The following is a 10,714-nucleotide window of genomic DNA, read 5'->3' on the forward strand; positions in this document are numbered from 1 at the left end:
GTGTTAACCAAGAACTTGACCACGCGATCCCGTTAGTCGCCTGTTACAGCCAGCATAGGTTGCTGGAGACCGCTTCTATTTCCGAATCTTCCCAGGTCAGCATTGTCTCGGAAGCCCTTAGATACAGTGAAAGGCTTCAGCTTTCACGTGTCTTATCTAAAGTCTCAATCTCTATCAAACGCGGATAGTAGTCAATTGATTTGTGCAGTCTGTGTTCGATATGATCAGGATCAGTGAAGGTTTGAGTTCTCAAAGGGTCTCGTAAGCCATGTTTAGTGGTTAAAGATTATCATCCGAGTTCCCCACCCACGATGGGCTATCATGAAGACAATGCTAAGAGCAAGTGGGTCTGTTACTGTTGCACCAAGGATACTCAGATGATATACTCCCACAGAAAACTATACGATTATGGGCAAAAACATTAAGGAAGCTGTGTTTTGAAATTCCCAGGTACAAATCATTTCGCAAAGCAAGAACAAAAATCATGTTATCATGCTTTTATCAATTCGAAATTCCATCCCATTGTAGTACCACATTGCTTGGCGTCGCAGCTGTTTGATAGAACCCATTCTACTTCTCATTAAAGTGAGTGAGTTTAGTCTTACGCCGCTTTTAGCAATATTCCAGCAATATCACGGCGGGGGACACCAGAAATGGGCTTTACAGATTGCACCCATGTGGGGAATCAAACCCGGGTTTTCGGCGTGACGAGCTAACGCTTTAACCACTAGGATAACCCCCCGCCCCTTCTTGTCGAGATAGACCAGGGTCAGCGTGACGAGCGAACGCTTTAACCACTGGGCTACCCCACCGTCAATGTGAAGATAAGGTCAAAGTGGTGCAAAGGAACGCTATCTTTGAAACCAGTGCCCTCAACCACCAGAATCCCTTCCTCCATTGACGAAGCCTGAGGCAAACAGGGTGCCAAATTTGGTCGCTTCTTACGATCGGCAAAACGGTCACCACGGGGGAAGAGCTATTAGCATTACCCAGCACTCACATCCAGGAGATTACTCTTCACAAGTGCAAACTCCATGAAAAGTCAGGACAACACAAAGAAGATATATAATACTCATGTGCCAATTTTATTTGTCGAATATTTGACCAAATGCCCTCAAGGAATGCTTCAGTGGTATCTCTGTGAAGATGAGATGTTTTATGGATGATATTTTTTCCAAAACGCCGCATCATAACAGTAAAATAACTTGTCATACATAAAGTATCTTGCCTTTCAAATACCACTCAATAAGGTATAGTAAGCCTGATGTTTGATCAGTTTCCAGATGAAACCATCTGAAGTTGATCCTTGAAGCATTGATCTGGTTTTCCTTAGCATTCATTAAGCATCTTCAGCAACAAAACTGACTGAACATCTTCATCTAGGAAATAACTCACGGACTTAATGTTGGCGTTGTCGTATTAAAGGCACTGTTTCACACCACACTTCTCTAAAGATAAATAATGCATTTCTCTCAATAATACTACCTATCAACCCTACCATATAATTTATTCCAATTACGTATTTAGACAACAATATTCAATACAAAGTACAAATAAATTAATGCAACGTTGAATAAAATTGACTCTCGCGTCCTCTACCGGCCGAACATTATTTCAAGCGAACCCCATATGTTCCTTGGAGCGCTCTTTACGAATAGGGCGGTGGGGTAGCCTAGTGGTTAAAGCGTTGGCTCGTCACGCTAAAGACCCTGGTTCGATTCCTTTAAGTCAAACACTATCTCAATACCCTGATGCAGCAAATGGTTTGTAAACACTCGAATTTGGACTTGACAGAATCACCAGCTTGATAGCAAACCGTTACCACAGGCTATTAATTCCTTATCGACTTTGAAAAAAACCTTTACAACAAGTCCTGACAATCAAATATGTATGTCATTCAAGAATATGCCTCTGGCAATGGCGGTACGTAATTCTACGTATTGATTCGAAGTTGTGTTCAACTTGGCTACATAACAAGTATGTTGCCCCAGGTGTATAAGTATGCTTTTCAGATTCATTGTTCCAAAATTATGGGGGTTTCTTCGTTTGCTTTTGAGGTTGTGTAGCATCATATACTATACATAACTTCCAGATTATATACATAGTGGATCGTACGTGCGTCACCAATGCATATATCGGTGTGGTTACAAACTGGCTGACTGACTGAGTTAGTTTGGTTTGACGCCGCTTTTGGCAATATTCCAGCAACATCACGGCGGGGGACACCAGAAATGGGCTTCACACATTGTACCCATATGGGGATTCGAACCCGGGTCTTCGGCGTGACGAGCCAACGCTTTAACCACTGGGCTACTCCAACGCCCCCATGTGGTTACAGAAGATGGAACCGTTAAGGAAATGTGTCTTTCTGCACATGACCACTTTATTATTCTTGGGTGAGTGTGAGTGAGTTAATATTTAACGTCACATCGGTTATATTTTAGCCATATCGTGACGGGAACAACCCCTACATCAAACCTAAATATATCTATACAATAAAAACCTGTCGTCAAAGGACAGTACAACTACCAGAGTATCACAGATTTGGGTTTAAATCAGCATGGTACAAAATATATCACTACAGAAAACAATACAATATAAAAACGGGCTACAGATCGCCAGCAACTGAAGGTAGATGGCCATACCAGAGACTTCCTCCATGGACCCCAGAAGGACTTACACCGTCCCTTCAGGCGCTGGCGATTATTGCAAAAATTTAGCCGTACATTAAAAGAACAAATATGCTACTATAAAAACGATCGCGGATATAAAAATACTTGGAATGAAATGGGACTTTGGTACCTTCTCAGGGGGGGTAATAATATTGCGGTACTTCAACACCCGTCGAAGGCACAGCCAGAATCAATCTCTGTTAATAATTATATCCTGAAAACAGGGAAGTGGAGTTTCATTATATACACTGACGGACCTTATATTGCGAAATCAGGATAGGTTTGAATACAGGTTTAAGTCTCTATCAACAATACAAACTCTGTCTTCATCGTACCCGTGAAGGTCAAGGTTAGAATATTGGCCTTCAGTAACCCATGCTTGTCGTAAGAGGCGACTAACGGGATCGGGTGGTCAGGCTCGCTGACTTGGTTGACACATGTCATCGGTTCCCAGTTGCGCAGATCGATTCTCATGTTGTTGATCACTGGATTGTCTGGTCCAGACTCGATTATTTACAGACCACCGCCATATAGCTGGAATATTGCTGAGTGCGGCGTAAAACTAAACTCACTCACTCACTGTCTTCATCGAGATTTAAGCTTCCAAATGCCACTTGGAAATAGGCTTTGACACGGATCTGGTAGATAAATGTACCAACATTCATTCACGTATCTTAGGTAGTTTTTGCAGAGCAAGGAGCAATTGCCATAACTGTTTACAGTCACGGTCAATGGCTTCACCCGAGTTGCTCATGGCAACCCAGCGTCAATGAACGGACATCGTGAGGGATACCCACCATCGGCAGCAGTTGATGGGAACACCACAACATTCATTCATGCACCCAGTGGACCACTAGCTACGTCATTTGGTGGGAGGTGGACCTCCTCGACACCTACTGCAACTTCATCGTCAGCATCACAAACCGAGGGTCCTATGGTGAGTAGCTTTGAAATCCTACAACGGACGTAATCATACAAATGTGATTCAGTGGTATCATCTCTGTCCGATCTCAGGGGCACATGACCCAAATCTGATGTTTCTTTCAAGATTGAGTCCATGTGTTTGAAAGGAGTAAATTATTTTTGGTATGAATTTCTTTTGACTTGAATGATGTTTCAAAACCACGGTTGGCCCGTTACGTCTCGTCGAGTGGCTGTGCACACTGAAGAGTGACATAAGTGCAAATTAAACTGATTTAATTTTTGACGACCTGTTTTCCAACCCATCTGTGCAACTTCTACCCTGGGACAATTGTAAAGTCTGTCACTGGGTTCATTACTTGTGATGATGACCTGCTGACTGCACGGAAGGTCAAGTCCCCAGGCAGGGCGGTCATCTGGACTTCACTGAGGTCTCTGTCCAGGCCCTGCTTGCTTGTGGGGGGGACGATATGCATCTTTGTTATGCATGTCAAATAAAGTTATAATCAAAATGGTCTCAGGTCAAAATTATACTCTTTACAGAAATAGCAAGTTTTAGGAAACAGTGTTCTTAGCTTAGAAAAGATATTCTTTAAATATAAGCGACATAACCGTTGCATCTTTACCACTGACTCGTCAGATTCGGAACTCGTGTCGAACATAACAACTTTTTGATAGCTTTACCGAGGCCCTCAATGTTGTAACCTTGATCGAAAAACTTCTAAGCAAAATATTTTGGAAATCTTTTTTAAAAGCGCATACTGACTGCGAAATACATAGGGAAAGTTGACGATTGGAAAGACTTTGATGAGTTGTGTGGTTTTTGTTTGTCACTCTGTATCTTTAAGCACAGATCAAACTATGAAGCAGATGAGGCGGCCTCAATTATCTTCTTTATTTCAAGTTCAGAGGGGTAAACCCATAAGGGAACTTGCTTTTTGATGGTGTCTGATTAACGATATCAGATCATCGTTATGCCTGAAGATATAATTAAACCTATTGGCCAGATTACCTTGTTGTATTTTGCCAGAAGTTTTAAGTCATGCGAAATGACGGGAAGGCATTATTGGTGCCCCCTGGGATGCCTATTTCCTGTCTAAATGTTTACATAATAGATGTTTGTAATGAGGAAACCAGCTTTCATTAATATATTGTTTCCACGATAAAACTGAGATGACATTTGCTTTCATGTGTTGGCACGTTTTCCCGAACCTCTGAAGACAAAACTATGTAACACCACCTTTACTTACAAAGTTTTAATTACAGACAGCCGCCATATAGCTGGAATATTAGCTGGAGTGCGGCGTAAAACTAAACTCACTCACTGGACCAGACAATCCATTGATCAACATCATGACCACCTATCTAGGCAATTGTCAATCAAGTCTTCGGGCCTAACCACCTGATCCCATTAGTTGCCTCTTACGACAAGCATGGGTTGCTAAAGACCAATTGTAAACCGGTTCTTCAAGGTCCAAGTACAACTGGGAATCGGTGAAATGAGCTAAACAGACGTTTACGTCAACGTTAATTTATCAATGACTTCGCAAACACGATTTGGTACTGAGTGTCATGTAAACAGTATTGATGAAATGAAATATTAAACAGCAATTGAGATTCGATATGATGGGAATTGTTCTTACAGATGCTTGATTTGTTAAACGTTGAGAGCAAAAGCTGAAGCTGCTAGGATATTGACGGAAAATTCACATCTATAAAGTGTAAGTCATCCCTCATGTTATACCCTCTTGTCATACCCTATTATCATACCCTCTTGTCATACCCTCTTGTTATAGGGCTCAATATTAGATGTGCTAGATATGAAACGCAAGAGGGCGCAAAAGGCAAGGTAAGATTTGAAAACTTAAGTACATGAGTGGCTCAGATAAAAATCAATATCAAGCAATGATCTTTCATATCTATCAAGAGGACGCTTGCTAGAACGTTCCTACTCACTTCAAAGATATCTGAAGAAACAGGTAAGCCTCTTGCAGAAAAGGTAAGCCTTGTCTTAAAGAATATGTCGTTTGATATGACGGTATTTTCACAGGCCCCTGAAATTCTTATTAAGTCACTTAAACACAAGCAGATATATGAAAGCTGGTTCACTTCAACACTAGCTTGTTATTGATCAGAACGGTTCCGCGACTAACTTTGTCAAGACAACATTGACAATGAACGCACATTCGTGCGTCGTTCTTCAATGGTAAATGTCTGATCTTCAGATTCAGTGTTCCAGTATAAAGATTATCTTTGAAGCTTTACAGAATCTGTGACATTTTGAGAATAGGTCTGTATCTATTATTGGATTTAACGATTAATTTGTTTCTATCAGCATGTCATACATTTTGATGGACTGGCGACACAGCAGAAAGGACATGGAGACATTCAGGACATGTGTTATACTTCTAATAACATATCTAGTAATTCCGGCAAGTGGTGAGTGAAAGTTAAATAATTCATTTAAATAACATATTTGTGAAAATGTGAATACAGGTTAAGATCACGTAATTCAGCATATTTTGTACCACGGTTTTACAGAATATCTTTTCACGAAATCTGTGGCTAGATATGTCAAAATCGTTAACATCAGAAGGGGTGGTGTACATACATCTGCGGTAGATGCAGGTAGCAAAAGAGTCCCCAGGGTATCTCGTATGGTGATGTACCTTCAGTTGTTAGCTTCTTTATAGCCAATTTTAATAGTGTATTGTCGGTATTGAAATATCGTTTTACGGTTACATGCTAGTTTTAAATGTAAACTCTGTCAAAAAAGAAACGCAACCCCTGTATTTTAGAGATTTTGATCTGAAGTTTTAAGACGACACAGCATTTTTATTATTTAAGACAGAAGTCTGAAATTTGGCAGAATAATAACCAAGATGGGCATGTTTAAAATTGTCATTTCAAAAGTCATCTCACAGACACCAGTTTGTCACCAGGGGGGCGTCTTTCTCAGTATCTCGTATGAGCACCACGAGGTGCAATCACTGCACGGCATCCACTTGGACAAGAACGGATAAGACGCCGGATTCTTTCCTGGGGAATGGCTCTCCACTCCTCCTGCAGTGCAACGCCGAGCTGTTGCAGCGTCTGTGGCGGCGGCTGACGTTGACGTACGCGTCGACCCAGAGTATCCCACAGGTGTTCAATAGGGTTGAGGTCTGGTGATTTAGAGGGCTATGGCAAGACATTGACGTTGGAATTCTGCAGAAAGTTCATTGTTGCACGTGCAGTATGAGGCCGGGCGTTGTCTGGTTGAAAAATCTGTGTCTGTTGGTCAATAATCGGGAGAAGGTGAGGCTGTAATACGTGGTTGATGTAACGTTGGGCTGTCAGGTTCCCTTCAACGATCACCAAGTCTGATTTCTGGTTGTATGAGATGGATCCCCAAACCATGACGCTTTCTCCGCCAAATCTGTCCACCTGTCGGACGCAGATGGGCGCAAAACGTTCATGACGTCTCCTATACACACGTTTTCTTCCGTCGTGATGTTGCAAAAGAAAACGGGATTCATCAGAAAACCAGATTCGCCTCCAGTTTTGTAAAGTCCATATCCTTACGTTGTTGCACCACCTGAGTCGTCGGCGGAGATGTAGGGGGCGTAGTACAGGTCCAACAACTGGTCTACAGGCACGTAAACCCGCTTCTTTCAGACGGTTCCTAATCGTTTGAGCTGACACTCTCCTCAAACCTGGTATTTGTGTGGCAGTCACGGTTGGTAGGGCATGCCGATTACATAGGTGATGGACCCGGATGTACCGATCTTGAAGGGGGGTCGTGATTCTTGGCCTTCCACTTCTCGGGCGATCGTTGGTCAAATTGAAGTTGTTGTAGCGGCTCCAAAGTCGGGATATCGTTGTTTTGTGAACATTTAGGTGCCGTGCAACAGTTCCAAAACTTTCTCCGGCTTGAACACGACCAATGGCGATATTTCGGTCGGCAGCACTCAATCGTGGCATTTTTAACACAGCTTTTCAGCGACAAATGAATGAATATAATACGAAAGCACATGGGCTTTTATACACCCCTACATTAACTGCCATTTTCATGATTTGCATGTGGTTTTTTTGTGCGAAGTCACCATGAGGGTCATTTCATGCGTTGTGACGGAATAAGCAATAAAATACACTTATGCGTACAAATGCAGTTGTTTGGATGGTAATCTTCATTAATTACGTGTATAATTTCAATACATTCGAATAAAATTTAGTTTGGAAGCAATAACTTCATTCAAACGAATTTTTCATATCTGAGGACAGGGGTTGCGTTTCTTTTTTGACAGAGTTTATATCTGTGATTGTCTAGTTATTTTACTATTGTCCTTTGTAAATAGGTATCTATATTATTGATGTGACTGAAATACTGCCCTCTCACTGACTCACTCACTCACTGTGACTACAGGTAGTAAATAGATCTGAAGTGTTTCAAATAGCGTAATGGCGTCACGGTGGCCATTCGTTCGTATGTTAAGGATCTATGACGAAAGAAAATAGAGAAGAATTGATAAAAGGAACTGTGAAAGATGGAAATTTTCAAACTTCAAGCCAACTATGAGCACGTTTCTCTGATACAATAGATAGATAGATAGATAGATAGATAGATGACATATGTCATCGTATCCCAATTACGTAGATCGATGCTCATGCTGTTGATTACTGGATTGTCTGGTCTAAACTCGATTATGTGCAGACCGCCACCATATAGCTGGAAATTTCCATTCACAGTGGATGGCTTCAGGAACGTTGCTCTGGGCAAGCCAGCATCAATGAATGAATATCGTGATGGAAACCCACCATCATTAGCAGTTGATGGGAACACCACAACATTCATCCATCCCCTTGGGGGGCCATTAGCGCCGGTCAGTTGGTGGGAGGTGGACCTCCTCCATACCTACTACATCTTCAGCGTCAGCATCACGAACCGAGGGTGCTGCGGTGAGTTGCTGTGGAAACTTAAACTTAAAACGAAAACTTAAAATGTAATTTGAATTTGGAAGCACGAACTGAGGCATATAATGTTTGTTTTTGGTTTAAACATATTTTATTCATGAAAGAAAAGGATTGGGCACCAGTTGTCCAGCCTAGAAAACTCGATTCCAAGCAGTCACATAGATATACTTGCAGTATAAATAAACGGAATGTGAGAAACAGGAAATGTGCTTAGAGTAAAGAATAAATTATTTTTCTTGATTGTTTTATTGCAATAGAGTTGGGCTGAAGATTTAATACGATTTTCTAAAGTCGTTTTTTTTAACATTTTACAGTTTCAAATGAAAATCTGAAATGGTTTTATTATTCGAGGTGTGACATTTTTCCGACTTTAATATGTTTTAACTACCCTTACCCTGGTCTATCTCAACAAGAAGGGGCGGGGGGTTATCCTAGTGGTTAAAGCGTTTGCTCGTCACGCCGAAAACCCGGGTTCGATTGCCAACATGGGTACAATGTGTGAAGCCCGTTTCTTGTGTCCCCCGCCATGACTATTGCTGGACTATTGCTATGATCGGCGTCAAACCATACTTACTCACTCACTCACCCACTCACTTACTCACTCATTCGACAAGTGGTTGTGCACAGAAGATTAATAATGAGGAAAGCTTGTGTACAGATAAAGGGTTAGTAAGAAATTACTTCAAGCTTCAAACATCTTGAAATGTAATAACCTAAAATATACAAGTCATATTCTTTCTAGATAATCGACTGAAGAACTTTACAATTGATTTAATTTCTGACCACTCGAGCCCGACCACCCGACTGTGTCACTACTACCCAGGGAGGATTCTAAAGTTGGTCACTGAGGTCATAGCGTGTGATGAGCTGCTGACCGCACGGAAGGTCAAGGTCACCATGACGGACCGTCCTTTGGACTTCGCTGAGGTTTCCATCAAGGGCCTGCACGCTTGTGGAGGTGAGGCCGGATATTTCTATTATACATTTCCACATAAGTTAAAAATCAATATATTCTAATCGCAAAATTGTGTTCTTTAATAAAGTGTAAGATAAAAGTGTCCTTTGCTGTGAGTTTAGTTTTACGCCGCACTCAACAATATTCCAGCTATATGGCGGCGGTCTGTAAATAATCGAGTCTGGACCTGACAATCCAGTGATCTACGCAATTGGGATACGATGACACGTGTCAACCAAGTCAGCGAGCCTGAAAATCCGATCAGAGTCGCCTTTTACGACAAGCGGGGCGGTGGGGTAGCCTAGTGGTTAAAGCGTTAGTTCGTCACGCTGAAAGCCCGGGTTCGATTCCCCACATGGGTATAATGTGTGAAGCCCATTTCTGGCGTCCCTCGCCGCGCCATCCGGTACCGGAAAAAGTAAAACAATTTGCACTTTTCTGAGAAAGGGTAATCCCAAATATAACATGTTACATTTGACCACTTTGTAAGTCGAAGTTGTCGTACCAGGATCCGCTGAGGTGTTCGAATCCCAGCTTCACATTAAATAAGAGGCGGGCTATAAATAATAGAGAACTACCACGTACTGAACTTTCTCAAACTGAAACACTCACTCTCTTCCAGATTTACAGTTTACATTGAACGCTGGCATCCGGAGACAGGACACTGTCTTGAAGGAGATGGTTGTGGATTCTATAGCGACTTGCGCAGTAAACTGCCGAGCGGAAATAGACTGTGGTGCCTTCCAAACAATGACGTCAGCCAACAATGTGACGTGTCAACTTCTCGCTGGCCATGATGGGAATACCATCAATGATAACAATTGGAAATACTATACTTTTCAAGTCTGACAATACTGAGGCCAGTTTGGGATACGTGTACCTTTGTGTCAGGATATTACACCCTTGTACCTTTCTTTTGAAATTAGGTCGCTCGTCATGCTGAAGACCCAGTTCGATTCCACACATGGGCACAGTGATATTGCTGGAATATTACTAAAATCGGCGTAAAACTAAACTCACTCACTCACTCTTATAAAATTAACCGTTCTCGTAAATCCATACTATTCGAGTGCTCAATGTGGTTGCTTGCAATCTATAACCCGTTTATATACTGTGTGGTGGAACAATAATATACTCTTTCAAGTGTTTTCAAACTACTTCTCCGGCTGAGGAATCATGTAAAGCACTGATCCCCAATAAGGTGGCCAAACTT

General features: G+C 41.9%; 1 protein-coding gene across 1 annotated transcript; it reads left to right on the forward strand.

The window, feature by feature from the left end:
* The first annotated feature begins 1,917 nt into the window (after positions 1 to 1,917).
* Positions 1,918 to 10,350, forward strand: LOC124260324. The gene is made up of 5 exons (XM_046694603.1): positions 1,918 to 1,923; positions 3,519 to 3,609; positions 8,322 to 8,531; positions 9,289 to 9,504; positions 10,124 to 10,350. The coding sequence occupies exons 1-5, from the start codon at positions 1,918 to 1,920 to the stop codon at positions 10,348 to 10,350; spliced, it is 750 nt and encodes a 249-aa protein (XP_046550559.1).
* Positions 10,351 to 10,714: the final 364 nt, after the last annotated feature.

The sequence above is a fragment of the Haliotis rubra genome, unplaced genomic scaffold, assembly GCF_003918875.1.
Source record: "Haliotis rubra isolate DU_JTF1 unplaced genomic scaffold, ASM391887v1 Scf76, whole genome shotgun sequence".
Lineage (NCBI taxonomy): Eukaryota > Metazoa > Mollusca > Gastropoda > Lepetellida > Haliotidae > Haliotis > Haliotis rubra.